At 40.2% G+C, this 15,588-nt stretch overlaps 1 protein-coding gene across 2 annotated transcripts in view; it reads right to left on the bottom strand.

The window, feature by feature from the left end:
• Positions 1 to 15,588, bottom strand: part of Ppm1d (protein phosphatase, Mg2+/Mn2+ dependent 1D) — a 39,310-nt gene that overhangs the window by 12,542 nt on the left and 11,180 nt on the right. Inside the window, exons 2-3 of one of the 2 annotated variants that reach the window (XM_005350449.3) lie at positions 12,113 to 12,341; positions 4,346 to 4,470 (exon numbers count right to left, since the gene is read on the bottom strand). In XM_005350449.3, the coding sequence (XP_005350506.1) occupies positions 4,346 to 4,470; positions 12,113 to 12,341 (354 nt within the window). The remainder of the gene's footprint in view (positions 1 to 4,345; positions 4,471 to 12,112; positions 12,342 to 15,588) is intronic. The other variant, XM_026780784.1, reaches the window with a different exon arrangement.

Here is a 15,588-nt window from a genome sequence, read left to right as displayed (position 1 = left end):
CTGTGAGTTCGAGACCAGTCTGGTCTACAGAGCTAGTTCCAGGACAGGCTCCAAAGCCACAGAGAAACCCTGTCTCGAAAAACCAAAAAAAAAACAAAAAAACAAAAAACAAAAAAGGAAGGGGGGGAATCAAAAACAGAAAAATGAGTCAATGAGATGATTTGGTGGTTAAAAGCACTTGCCACCAAGTCTGACTTCCTGAACTAAATCCCCAGCACCCACATGATGGAGGAAATTTTGGGGAGATGTTCTCTAACCTGTTTGAGAGCATTATGGCACGTGTGCACCTACTCTTCACCCCTCAGACCCTACATATCATGAGTACACAGTTGAGGGATGGTGTTAGATATACAACTCTATAAATGTACACAACATATCCTTCTGTCTCTTGTTGTGCTAGGTGTTGAACCCAAGACCTAGGTCAGGTCAAGGAAGTGTTCAACCTCTGTGAAACTTTTCCCTCTTTTTTTTTATTTGCTTGTTGTTTCTTATTGTTTTTGAGATAATATCTGAGTTCAAGACCCACACTGGTCTTGAACTCACAGCCTCCTGGCTACACTTCCCTAGTGAAAAGGATAGCTGAGATATAAGTAGTTAACAGCCCAGTTCTTCATGCAAACAATCACTTGATGAATGTCCTTCTCCTTCCTTAGCTAATCAGGATAAAGATCTTGTCCTTATTGTACTTCATACACACAGCACTAAATAGTTATCTGTTCAGGGACATCTGGCATAGTTCAGTGGTTGTCTGGTATGTGTAAGGTTCAATTTAGCACTGCAAAGAACAACAAACTACTCAGGAATAACTGATGTACCTCCTATGTGGTGGGATGATGTGTGGGGGATCAAACTTTGGGCCTTGGACATGTTAGGAGAGCAATCTACAACTAGTATATAGTTCCAGTTTCCAATGCATTACTTATTTTCGGGGCGGGGAGGGGTTGAAGCAGGTCTCACTGGGCTGGCCTCAAACATATCTCCTGGTCTCAGCCTCCATAAATGCTGAAACTAGAAGTATCACATCTACCTCCTGATTTTGAAATTATTATGATCAAGGCACACATAACAGTTTTATTATATGATAACTCAAGACTTATCAACTAAAATGGCAAAAATTAGTTGGGTGTAACCCAAAGAAAGAAGCAGGAAGAGTCAAGTCAAGACTAGAATATAAATAAAGTCAAGTCAATTTAAGTTCAGGCGAGATTGTAAATTCAAGGCCAGAGGTTTTCATCCTGTGAGTCCTGACCCCATTAGGCCTGCACGACCCTTTCACAGCAGTTGCATATAAGACATCCTGATTATCAGATGTTTGATTAGGATTCAGAACAGTAGCAAAATTAGTTATGAAGTAACAATGAAAATAATTTTACGGTTGAGGTCACCACAACGTGGGGAACTGTAGTAACGGGTTGCAAGATTAGGGAAGTTGAAAACCACTGCTCTACAGCTTTCTAGGGCTTCATAGCAAGACACTGTCTCAACATACAAAAGTTGCCAATGTGTCTAGGCTTGGAAGAACACACCTCTAATCTCAATTCTCAGAAATCAGAAGCAGGGGGATGAGAAAAGGAGGCAATGAGGATGACTACAAACAAAATACACTATACACAGTGATAAAATTGTCAAAAATAAGGTTAAAATATAAGACAAAGGCAGGTGGTGGTGATGGCCCTTAATCCCAGCACTCAAGGGGCAGAGACAGAAGGATCTCTGTGAGTTCAAGACCAGCCTGGTCTATAACACAAGTTCCAGGACAATCAGAGCTGTTACACAGAAAAATCCTGTCTCTAAAAAAAACAAAAGACAAAGAAGACCTATCACCTAGATTCAATTTTGACACTTTTCCCTACTTGTTTAGTCAACATCCTCACCTGTATTTGGTATTTTCTACACGATGATCATTTTGACTAGAGTAAGATGAGATCTCAATGCAGTTTTGGTTCACATTTCTCTTATACTAGTGAAGTTGAATGTTTTTCCATATGTATAGCCACTGTGTCAGTTGTTTATAAACATGTTCTCCATTTAATTTAGTTGGGTATGTGTACACGTGTGTGGGGATATACATGTGCCATGAGATGCACATGGAGATCTGAGAACAACTTGAGGGAGGGGGGCACTCTCTCCAACCACATGGGACCCAGAGATCAAAGTCAGGTATCAGGCATAATGAAAAGCATCTTTAACCTTTAGTTAGTATTTTTGGGTTTTGGAGACAGAATCTCACTATGTAGTTCTAGCTAACCAGGAGCTCACTGACCAGGCTAGTCTCAAACTTGAAGAATCCTCCTCCCTCTGCTTTCTGACCACTGGGATTACAGGCATGAGCCACCACATTATGCTCATGATAGTATTTACCTGTAATATAATTGCTTATTCCAGCCAACATGGAACTCCAAGTAGACCAGGCTGGCCTGAACTCACCGAGTTCTACCTAACTTCGCCTCCTGGAATTAAAGGCACAAGCCACTTCAACCGGACTATCATTTCTCTAGACTTTTATAAATCTAGACTGAGCTTACTATTCTTGGGCAGAATAGTACATAAAGGATAACATGTCCTTCTCATCATGGGAGACATGGAACAGTCAACTATCCCTTATAGTTTTTTATTATCTAGTCTCAAAATCACAATACTTTCAGTGTGCCTGTGTTTTGACTGCAACTTATGTCTACCTCACCAACTGAAGCCTTTTTGTTCACTTTTGAGACAGTCTGTCTTGTATGCCAACAGACTTGAATCAAGCTCATTATGTAATTAAAGATGACTTTGAACTTCTGATCCTTTTGTCTCCACCTCCCAAGTACTGGGAGGTGTATGAACCATAACACCTAGTTTACTCAGTACTGGGATCAAACTCTGGGTTTTGAATGTGTTAGGCAGACACTCTAGCAACTGAACCACATTTCAGCCCAGCACTTTGACAACTCCTGATAGACGATACAATCTTCCCCAAGTCAGGATCCATGCCTGGAATATTTTTCACATAATCAGCCCTTTCCTTTCTTTCAAGATACAGCTAAAATAATACTCCCTAAAAGTGGCATTTCAGTCACACTGTGTAAAGAACTTTTCCCTTTCTAAATTCTTCTTTATTGCACCACCATTTCTTTCATTCAAGGAACCTTCCTACTCTAAAGTTACTCCATCTACTACTTCATGGCCTACTGTAACTCCCTAACTACCTGGCATTATTCTGTGACAACAGCCTGTCTAACTGCATTACACCTCCAAAGCCTACCAAAACACCAGACACTGGGGTACTCGGGTACCTACTTCAGAAATAAATTGCTATTTTATCATCTTTAACTTTACATGCATTGGTGTTTGCCTGTGTGAGGGTGTCGGATCCTCTGGAACTGGAGTTACAGACCATTGTGAGCTCCTATGTCGGTGCTGGGAATTGAACCCTTGAGCCCAGGTACTTTGGAAGAGTAGTCATTGCTCTTAATTGCTGAGCCATCTCTCCAGCCCCAAAAATTTTCTTTAGAAAAACTATCTTATGATAGCCAATGCACCTATTTTATTAGCTGTAATTCTCTAGTCTCAGCAATGTGTGTTGACTCACGCCTAGAAGCCCAGCCACTTGAGAGGCTGGAGTAGGAGAATCGTTGTGAGGACAAGGTCACACAGGGCCATACAGTGATATCAGATCAAACTTAGCTCTGAAGACAAGACTGACGTTAAACTCACAGAGAGCCACTTGTCTCTGCCTCCTGAGTGCTGGGATTAAAGGTGTGTGCCAATACATCCTGGCAAGATCATCTCAAAAATTAGACAAGGATATTCTTCCCATTGAGCCCCTCCTACTATTGGGAGTTCTCTAAATTTTCCTTAATAAATCTGTTCATTATATCCAAAACTAAATAATATAAAAACAAAGCAAAACAAAAAATTCTCGTCTTTATTCTAAAACCAGAATATCTACAAAAAATTATTTTTATTTTGGCATGGACAGTTTATTTAGCTAAAAAACAAAACAAATTGCTACAGCTTAAGGATATTAAGGGTTGAAGTAAGTAAAAATATTGAAAAATAGTTTTAATTACACCATTAAGCCTAGACAGGCATGTGGGTATATATGTATCTAAGTGACAGACACACAGATCTCTAAATATCCCTAAGTATAGATGAAAATTAAGAAGATCACAAACATAAATTGTAAGCAAAGAACAACTGGTGCTGAAGTATATACCTTAACTCTTACTTCACATTTAAAGTATTTTCATAGTTTCATCATCTCTAACCTTACCACAGACGACCTCTGCTCTCCCTATCATCTTTTACTCCTATATAATGCAGAAAATAGAAAATTATTTTACCAATTATAAATCCATCTTACCAAGTGCTCTCGCTACAGCCAGGAAAGGAATCTGATCAATGACTGTACTCCTCCTAACAGGGCCACTGTGAGAAAGCCGAGGTCTCTTCCAAACTACACGATTCACTCCAGACTTGTTCATCACACTAAAAAGTAAACAAAGTTCATAAGTAGTTTAAATTATTAACATATAACCAAGCCTGATATGTAAGGAATTAATAAAAAGAGATTACATTATCATAAAATGACATGTTTCAAGTACAAAGATATAATAAGCCAAGGTTCTGGCTTATAAAAAGACAAACAAAACAGTGTAGGATTTACATGAAAAAAATTTGACTACAGTAGGCCAAACAGAACCAACTGCAAATAATATGAAAATGAAGAGCTAGGACAAAGAAAAGCCCAGGACGACAGGACTCAAATTTAACAGGGAAGGTGAAAAAGAGAGTCAATAGATGGAAAGCATTTACTTAAGATAAATTTAAAAGAGTTTTCCAATTTCTTAAGGATGAGAGAAACAAAGGATGTCAGCTGCAATGTTTCTGACTTGCAGATTAATAGGAGCTGGGCATGGTGACTCAGACTAATCCCTTGGAAGGTAGTGGCAGAAGGTTCAATGTCTGCTTGGACTAAAGATTCCTATACATTTCAAAGTATGAAGCTAGCCCTGGAGAACAGAAGAGCTTTATAGATACACATATGGGAGTTACGGAATAGGAAAATCCTCCTACAACTTTGCCATAAAACAATAAGACCGTTAATTAGTATACAAAAAAGTTAGTTACCACAGGGTACCTTAAGCTTTCATAAGTATAGTTAATTATTTGGGAAAAAAATTAAAAGTATTATTGAGCTGGTTGCTCATTCTGTGCTTGGTATGACAAATGAGATTTACTTAAAAGAAAATTGACACTTATTTCAAATTAATCATGGTTTCTCTGCAGTATACCCTCTGACATACACATACACAAAAATTTTCTAAATCTTTTAAAGATTTATTAGCTGCACATACACCTGCGTGCCAGAAGAGGGCATCTGATCCCACGGAACTGCTGCTTATAGATGGTTGTGAACCACCATGTGGTTGCTGGGAATTGAACTTAGGACTCCTGGAAGAGCAGCCAGTGCTCTTAACTGCTAAGTCATCTCTCCATACCCCTGATTTTTTTTAAAAATTCCAATAGAGGAACTACAAAGATAGCTGAGTCAATAAAGAGTCTGCAAAAACAGAAAAACTTGAGTTCTATCCTCAGGAACCAAAAAAATAAAGACAGGGTGGTGTTGGTAGCACACACTTAGGATGAAGGCAGCACTGGGGAGGCAGAAATGAGGACACCTGGAGCTCGCTGGCTATTCAGCCTACACAAATCAGCAAGGTCAGGTCAAAGTGAGAGACCGTCTCAAAAATCAGGTAGACAAAGCAGTTCCTGAAGTGTGGTGGTGTGGATGCCTGTAATCTCACCTACTAAAGAGACTAAGTAGGAGGATCATCAAATGTACGGGTACATGGACAACAGGGAATGTATCTCCAAATAAAATTGAGGAGAAGGGCCAACAAAATGGCTATGGGGGTAAAAGTGCCTGCCACCAAGCCTGACAACCTCGGTTCTATCCACAAGATGCACACCTTTACTTCCAGCACTGAAGAGACAGAGGTAGGAGGATCTCTGTGAGTTCGAGGCCAGCCTGGTCTTCAAAAGGAGTTCCAGTGGTGTAGGAGGTTCTTCTGTTCATGTATTGTTTTCATTGGTTAATGAATAAAGAAACTGCTTTGGGCCTGATAGTACAGAACTTAGGTAAGCGGAGAAGACAGAATTGAATGCTGGGAAGAAGGGCAGAGTAAGAGAAGCCATGGATCCTCCGCCTCGGACAGATGCTGGTTAGAATCTTGCCGGTAAGCCACAGGCATGTGGCAATACACAGATTAATGGAGATGGGTTAAACTAATATGTAAGAGTTAGCCAATAAGAAGTTAGAGCTAATGGCCAAGTAGTGTTTTAATTAATACAGTTTCTGTGTGGTTATTTCAGGTGTAAGCTAGCCAGGCTGCCGGGACAAACAAAGGACCCCCCACTCCCTGCAACATTCCAGGACAACCAGGGCTATTCCAGAAAAACCCTGTCTCAAACCTGAACCCAGATCTCCAGGACTCATGTAAAAGCCAGGCACAGATGCAGGGATGTCTGCAATCCCAGAATTCCTACAGGGAGATAGGAGAATTCTAGGAAGCTTTCTGGTCACTGGCATGGTGTATTTGACAGAAAAAAAAAAAAAAAAGAGCTAAGAAACCCTGTCTCAAATAAAGTGGAAGGCAAAGACAAACTCCCTAATTATCCTCTGACTTCCACACATTTTCCATGACACATACAATCCCAAATAAGACTAAATGAAAGAAAGTAGAAGATAAGCAACAAAAAATAGGACCAAGCCAAGAGATCTGAGCAACAGTGGGAAATGTTCATTCTGTCCTACACTAACCACAATGATAGCAAACACTAAGTAGGAAATGAGGAACTGAGTCTATAATGTTTTTTAAATATTTAATTATTTATTATGTATACAATATTCTGTCTGCATGTATGCCTGCAGGCCAGAAGAGGGCACCAGACCTCATACAGATGGTTGTGAGCCACCATGTGGTTGCTGGGAATTGAACTTAGAACCTTTGGAAGAGCAGGCAATGCTCTTAACCACTGAGCCATCTCTCCAGCCCTGAGTCTATAATTTTATTAAACTTAAACAGTGGCCAGTGGTCACCAGTGATAGGACAATAGTACAGTTAAAGACTGAAACAAGTATAGAATAAGCAGAAATATCAACACAGAGCTGTAAATGTCAATACAGAACAGAACTCCAGAAAGTCCTTCATTCACCATTGTTGTGGAGAATAAGTTCAACTTTCATTTCTATAGACAGGGAGAGTTAGAAGACCAAGGGCAGTTGATGTAGGTGGGTCATCTGTCTATGTGTTACTTTCATTGGTTAATAAAGAAACTGCCTTGGCTTTTTAATAGGGCAGGATTTAGATAGACGGAGTAGACCAAACAGAATGCTGGGAAGAAGGGAAGCGAGCAGACGATATAGCTTGCCTCTCCAAGATGGATGCAGGTTAAGATCCTTCCTGGTAAGCCACCACCTCATGGTGCTACACAGATTATTAGAAATGGGTTAATCAAGATGTGAGAATTAGCCAGTAAGAGGCTAGAGTTAATGGGCCAAGCAGTATTTAAAATGAATATAGTTTCCGTGTAATTCTTTTGGATAGAGCTAGCTGGTGGCCAGGAGCCCTCCATCCACAGGCAGTCATTTAATGTTTTATTGTTCTTATTTAGCCATATAGTTTTCTCTCCTCTCCTCTCTTTCTCTCCCCTCTCCTTTGACCCTCTTCCATGGTCCCCACACTCCCAATTTACTCAGGGGGCAGTCATTTCTTATGCTTATTCAATGCTGAGGCTCAATTGGGGATAGAATAAAGTACATTGGACATTCACAAGCACATGAAACAGGAGAAATACGATGAGAATTGCCGCCAACTTTTTTTTTTTAAGTCCTTTTTTTTTTTTTTTTTTTTTTTTGGTTTTTCGAGACAGGGTTTCTCTGTAGCTTTGGAGCCTGTCCTGGAACTCCCTTGGTAGACCAGGCTGGCCTCGAACTCACAGAGATCCGCCTGCCTCTGCCTCCCGAGTGCTGGGATTAAAGGCGTGTGCCACCACCGCCCGGCTCAAGTCATCTTAAAGTCAGTGTTCTTTCTCAAAGACTACTGACAGGGCGAGCCTCCGGTTGGAAGCAATTCCAGCAGCTGTCTCCAATACAAATTAGGAACTACCTAGAAATTATATTAGCAAGGGTATTATGGTCTTTGGGTGTCTAAGAAACACAACAAATAATGTGCTGTTTAAGAAAAAAAAGTCTAAAACCAAAGCAATGTTGCAAGCTACTGCTTTTACTACATACCCTGCTGCTGTTATGTATTAAGAGGCAAATGGAGAGAACAGCCTGACATGCAGAGAGCTGACTGTGCATCAACAGAAGGCTGGAAAAACAAGAGCGCTGGCCAACTGCCTAGGTAGGGACAGAGGGAAGACAGGAAATAACTGATCATAAAATGGCTCAATTTTTGCAAAAAGACACCTGTTCCCAAATGGCAAAAAGCGTGTGTCCAACTGTCCAGATGGTATTTTTAAGGGAAAAGGCAAAAACCATAAACTCTTTTTAAAGGCTATTAAAAAAAATGAAAGAAAATACAACTTTAAAAATTCAAGTTAAAAAAAAAAATAAAGCCGGGCAGTGGTGGCGCACACCTTTAATCCCAGCACTCGGGAGGCAGAGGCAGGCGGATCTCTGTGAATTTGATACCAGCCTGGTCTATAAGAGCTAGTTCCAGGACAGGCTCCAAAGCCACAGAGAAACCCTGTCTCGAAAAACCAAAAAATAAATAAATAAAATAGGGGCTGGAGAAATGGCTCAGCAGGTAAGAGTACTGGCTGCTCTTCCAGAGGACCCAGGTTCAATTCCCAGCACCCACATGGCAGCTCACAACTGTCTGTAATTACAGTTCCAGGGGATCTGACACCTTTACACCAATGCACATAAAATAAAAGCTAAATAGATTATTAAAAATAAATATAAACTAGAAAAATATTTTCCTAAAAAAACTAAGAAGGTATCAGGCCCACCAATATTAAAAAATGTGTAGTAAGAAACTAATGGGGCTGGAGAGATGGCTCAGAGGTTAACAGCACTGGCTGCTCTTCCAGAGGTCCTGTGTTCAATTCCCAGCAATAGTAGCTCACAACCATTTGTAATGATATCTGGTGTCTCATCTGACATGCAGGCATATATGCACACAGAACACTGTATACATAATAAATAAGTGAATCTTTAAGAGAGAGAGAGAGACTGACTAGTGACATGCTGGGCATGGTGGCACAAGCCTTTAGTCCCAGCACTTGGGAGGGAGGCAGGCAGATCTCTGAGTTCCAGGACAGAACTGAGTTCCAGGTTACACAGAGAAACCCTGTCTCAAAAACAAACAAAAAACGAGAGAGACTAGTGACAACTCAGCAGCAGAGCATTTCATAACAGGACCTGGGTCTGATTTCCAGAAATGACAAAAAATCAAATAATGACTCAATTTAAAAGATTATAGGGGCTGGGTATGGTTGCACACGTGCTTGATCCCAGCAATCAGTAAGCAGAGGTAGGCAGAGTTCTGAGAGATCCAAGCCAACCTGGTCTACATAATAAGTTCCAGGACAGACAGAGGTACATAGTGAGACCCTGTCTCAAAAACAGACAGACAGACAGACAGACAGACAGACAGACAGACAGACAGACAGACAGATATTGTGGGGGAATGGGGTGAGACCTTGCCTCTAAAATAAATGAATGAATAAATGAAAGAATGAATACTGTGGGTAACTAGAGAAAAAACAGCAGTAGGGTGCATGAGATTCTCCCTGCGTCTGTGTCTCCCTCTCTCACACACAGAGGTGAGAGAGATTATAGTACTAGTATATGAAAGACAAAACAAACATGGAAAAAGACCCAAGTATATGTACAACTATCTCTGGTAAGATTAAGTAGCCTATACCCTGAAAGCAGATTCATTTAAGACTACAGGTAATAGAAAAAAAATAATAAAAGTATTCAAGACAGCAATTTCAAAGACAAAGGATCTTGAAAGCAATCCTTAGTAAGAATTCCCAGGAATCTAGTCACAAAAATTACAACTAAAGAGCTTTTTTGACACAGGATGTTGCTAGGTGGCCTTGGCTGGTCAGGAACTTGCTTTGTAGACAAGGCTGGCCTCTAACCTGCAGCAGTCTCCCTGCCTCTGCTCCAAATGCTGGGGTTATAGCATGTACCACCATGCCTGGCTTAACAGCTAAGTTTTAAATAAACAAGGCCACACAGTTTAGATAGATAGGGTTTTGCTTATTTGTTTGAGACAGGGTCTCACTTTGTAATTAAGGCCCACCTAAAATTTAATATGTAACTTGGGCTGGCCACCAACTCCTGGTAATTCTGCTTTATCCTCTAGAATGCTGGGATAACAGGCATAAGCCCCAATACTCAACACAGTCAGGAGAGTTTCAGATGCCTCAACAATCAGCAGCCTCTAACAAGACTTTAACTACAGCGCTAGAGTGCTGGTTCAGCATTGAAAAGCACTTACTGCTCTTACAGAGGACCCAAGCTCAGCTCCAGCAGCTTCACTGGTGGCTTACATCACCTCTAACTCCAGGTCTAGGGGATCCAATGCCCTCTTCTGGACTCCATGGTCACATGCATACATGTGGCAAACATTCAGACACATACATACACATAAAATAAATAAGGACTGTAACTACCTGGTCTATGTAGTCTCTAGTCAGAAGGAGCTTCATTTCACAATAAGGAATGCCACCCTACCACAGAGCTGACAGTTGTTTATCTTAACCAGAAAAAGTAGGAGGAAATGATAAACTCAACACAATCTTTCCAAGAAATAAAAGTGTAAGAATTCAATAAGAGGTGTGTAATTGTCTAACTAGTTACTGGACGCCATATGAAAAAATTAACCTGTATCTCAACTACATTGCTTAGCTTTTTTAAATTCCAGTTTAAGATTAAAATCTAAAAGGTGAAGCCATGTACATATTAGCAAAATGTCTCTCAAAATATGGTCTGGCGACTCCACAGGAAATGCCAAAGCTTTCAAAGCAAGTGTTTTCTCCATGGTTGAGAAGGCCATGCGTCTACAGGTAGTTTTTCAGCAGAGGAATGATTGGCTATGCTATAGAACCCCAGGAATAAATAAGTAGCTAAATGATGGATTCATTTACTACAAAACCTTGTGTGGGGGCTTCTATAAAACTCTAACAGTGAACAGGTCAGTGGTTGCCAAGGGTAAGGGAATGAAGACTGAATAGGCAGAGAGAGCATAGATGACATTTGTTTTGTTTTTTTGAAAAAGTATCTCTACTATATAGCACAGCTAGCCTGTAACTTGCTATGTGGCTCAAGACAACCTCAAACTCACAGTCACACACCCTTGTGGCTGGTGACAGATAATAAAAAAAACTCCTGGCCTTGGTGACAGAAAGTCAGAGGATCTCTGTCAGTCTAAGGCAAACCTGGTCCACACAAGTTGTCTCAAACAGAGAGAGAGAGAGAGAGAGAGAGAGAGAGAGAGAGAGAGAGAGAGAGAGAGAGAGAGAGAGTGTGTCCCCAGCTACTGCAACCAAGCTAAGATTCCATGGCAGAGTAAAGACAGAAGATATGAGACTGTCACCTTCTAAATACTACAGAGACCTGCAAAAATGGAAAACAATGTCATTCCTGTCACTCAATGCTTTATGTCTCTGTACTTATGGCACAAGTCCCAGAAGACTAAAACAGGAGAGCACTTGTTTAATGATAAACTGTAAAAAAAAAAAAAAATAGTATCAGCAAGGTACATGGCACAGATTAGCTGTTCTGCTCTGTCCAGATTCCAAATGATGTCAGTATTGAGTCAGGAAGACTAGGAGTTCCAGGTCAGGTTCAGCTATATAAGAGTCTGTCTCAAAAGAAGAGAGGGAAAGGGAGGAAGGATATGTATATAATCCCAGCAGTGAGGATACTAAAGCAGAGGGTCACCAATTGTAGACCAGCCTGGGTTACACAACGGGTTACATGCAGGCTGGCCCACATAACAAAATCTGTCTCAATTAAAAGGGAATGGTGGAGGAAAAGTAAAGACAAAAGACAGTGTAGACAGCTGACTAAACAAAACCAAAATAAGACAAAACAAATAATTACCTCCCACCAAGTCCTTCGATTCTTTCTCTTTCCTTGGGAAGTTCTGGCTTATGGTCTTGTGTCACCTCCACAGCTCTGACAAAATCATCCTTTGGGTCATCCTGAATTCCAAGGACAACCCCAGAGTCACCTACATGAGCTACATACATCTTCATGCCCCGTATGATAACCACACTGGCAGTTGTCCCGGATGTGCTGGGAAGACCTGTCATCGTCTTTGGCCATTCTGCTGTAATAAGAAAGAAAATATTTTATATTTTACTTCTCCAGGTACATACATAAGCACAGTTATTAGAATATGACAAGCAACAGTTCTTGAATTAGCATGTTAACACTTAAATTTGTACAACAAAAAAGTTTAAGGAAAACATCTTGAGCTGGAGATGTAGTCAGAAGCAAAGCACCTGCCTAGTATTCTCAAGGTCCTAGATTCAACTCCTAGTCCAGAATGAATGAATGAACAGGAAGGAAAGAGAGAGGGTACATTCAGAATCTACTTGTCTGAGGTAAGGGTTTTTATTGTTGTGCTAAAACACCATGACCAAGACCAATTTTGGCTGGAAAGAAAGGGTTTATTTCATCTTAACACTTCCATTTCATACTCCATTATTAAAAACCTGGATAGCAGAGAGCACAATGGAATGCTTACTGACTTGTTCCTCATGGCTTTCTCAGCCTGCTTTCTTACAGAACAGGACCATCAGCCAAGGGGTAGCAGTGCATACAGTGAACTAGGTCCTCCCACATCAATCAAGAAAGTGCACCACAGGCTTTTCCACAGGTCAATCTGGTGAGGGCATTTTCTCAGCTGAGGTTCCCTCTTCCAAAATGATTCTAGCTTGTGTCAAGTTGACATAAAACCAACCAGCATACTACTTAAGAATTTGAATTAATCCTCTAATCAAAAAAATCTATAAATAACTATAATAACCCATAAACCAATACTGAAACAAATCACAGGACAGATTTTCTACTTCCAGATAACTCTCAGTCATGGTTACATGGAGAAGCAAGGTACACTGGTCTTGTTTTTCTTTGCTAGGAAATAAACCCAAGGCCTCCTACATGCCATGCAAGTACTCGAGCCCAGCTCTATGTTACAATTATAATTCCATTTCATCAGAAGCTAGCACATATTAAATCTTTCCAGAAATTGCTACTTTTTTTAACAACTTTTAAATACTCAAATTTTAACAATTTTAATTTGTTTGGGTTATATAGATATTTGAAAAGGGTATCACTATGTAGCCCTGGCTTGCTTAGAACTTGCTACATAGACCAAGCTAACCTAATCGCGAACTCAGAGACCTGCCTACCGCTGCCTTCCATATTCTCTCACTTGTGTGTATGCAAGCATGTGTGTACGTGATTGACTATTATATAACATGTTCCTTTATGAGCACAAAACAGGCCAGAAGAGGCCATCAGATTCCCTGGAGCTAGTGTGATAGGCAGTTGTTCATCTCTTGAGGTGGGTGCTGGGAACTGAAGTCAGGTCCTCTGCAAGAGCAGCACGTGCTCTCAACTGCTGAACCATGTCTCACCTATCAGCATTTACTGAACACATGAACAAGGTTCTATACTAAGAAGCTTGCATGAATTACTTTAGGTAATACTTACAATAAACTTCTGAGACATAAAATTACTCCCATTATTTCATCTTATAATGAAAAAAATCGATACTTTGAATGAATGGTTAAGAAGCATTTTTTAAAACTCTTTTTTTTAAAGATTTATTTATTTATTATGTACATAGTGTTCAGCCTCCATGTATGCCTACAAGCCAAAAGAGGGCACCAGATCTCATTACAGATGATTGTGAGCCATCATCTGGTTGCTGGGAATTGAACTCAGGACCTCTGGAAGAGAAGCCAGGGCTCTTAACCTCTGAGCCATCTCTCCAGCCCCAAGAAGCATGTTTAAGATAACTAAAATATTAAGTAACAACTCTTAGATCAATTCCAAACTATATAGTGTCTAATTAAGTTCAGTGACAGTCAACAATTCTGTAATACTAAGTCATAACTGCAAATTCATGATGGTAGACTAAATCACTCACTTACATATTCTGCCCACCAAAACTCAACTAAAAGGACAGAATATAAAAATAACCCCATAGCAGACTGAAGCACAGAAAAGGGTCACAAGCAAATATGAGGGATGCCTGTAAGTCTGGGAAAACAAAACTACACAAAGAATGGTTGTAGAAGGCACTCATTTAAGAAAGAACAGCCAGAAAGAAAAAAGGAATAAATTGGTTTACTTCTTTATTGCATCCTGAAAAATTCAAGAGTCAAAAGGTGATAAGCCAAGCCTGGAGCAATGGCTCAGCAGCGAAAAGCACTTGTTGCTCAATCATGAGGACTGGAGTTGGATCCCAGCATCCACACTCTAACTCTAGCCCTAAGGACTCCAATACTGTCTGGCCTCCCTGTGTACCCACAAGGACGGTAAACTACTAGGTAGTTTACTTAGTAAATTACCAGGAACAGAATGAAAAGATACTTCACAAAATGGGAAAAGCAATATAAAATGTTCCTAAACTCAAGCCAGTCAGACAGTCCACCTAAAGAAAAAAGTACACTATGCCTAAATAAGCCTTGAACCAAAGAGAAAACTTGGACAAAAAACATGCAAAGGTATTTAATTTTTTTCAGTCATCTAGTAAACAATAATTAAAAACCATAAAATACCACTGCATAAGTACTAAACTGCTTAAAATATGAGATTAGCAAATGTGTTTGGACAAGCTGAGCAGCACAGACTCTAGTAAACTACTGATGAGTGTGAATGTAAACCGGCACACTGCAGGAACATTTGGGTATCGTGTGAGAGGTAAAGAAAGGCATACTCTCCAACCACCCCCTAGGAATACACCACATGTTACTGCAGAAATACAAATAGAAACAAATGGCCAAAGCAACACTGTTTATGAAGGTTAAAAATAAACACCACCAACCCTAGTCCTCCTGACAATACACAATGCATAAGAATCTCATAAAAGCAGGAGGTAAAAGAAGGTATATGTGTGAATTTCCTCAAATATATTACATTCAACAGACTTGGTGAAACTACTAAGAAAAATAAACAAGCAGCACAGAACTAAGATTGAAGTGATGGTTACTCTTTGGAAGTAGATAGAAATGAAGCCTCAGTGGCAGAAAACTGATCCCAACTACTGGGGAGGCTGGAGCAGAAAGATCAATAGTTCAAGGCTTGCTTGTGCAACAGATGCAGTTCAAGGCAAGCTTGGGCAACTTCATGATACCATCTCAAGAAAGTAAAAAGGAGAGCTTACTTAACATGCACTAACCTTTTTTTTCTTTTCTTTTTTTTTTCTTTTGTTGTTTTGTTTTTGTTTGTTTGGTTGGTTGGTTTTTCTAGACAGGGTTTCTCTGTAGCTTTGGAGCCTGTCCTGGAACTAGCTCTTGTAGACCAGGCTGGCCTCGAACTCACAGAGATCCACCTGCCTCTGC

Source organism: Microtus ochrogaster, chromosome 7 (genome assembly GCF_000317375.1).
Source record: "Microtus ochrogaster isolate Prairie Vole_2 chromosome 7, MicOch1.0, whole genome shotgun sequence".
NCBI classification, from domain to species: Eukaryota; Metazoa; Chordata; class Mammalia; order Rodentia; family Cricetidae; genus Microtus; species Microtus ochrogaster.
This window is presented reverse-complemented; position numbering and strand designations above follow the sequence as displayed.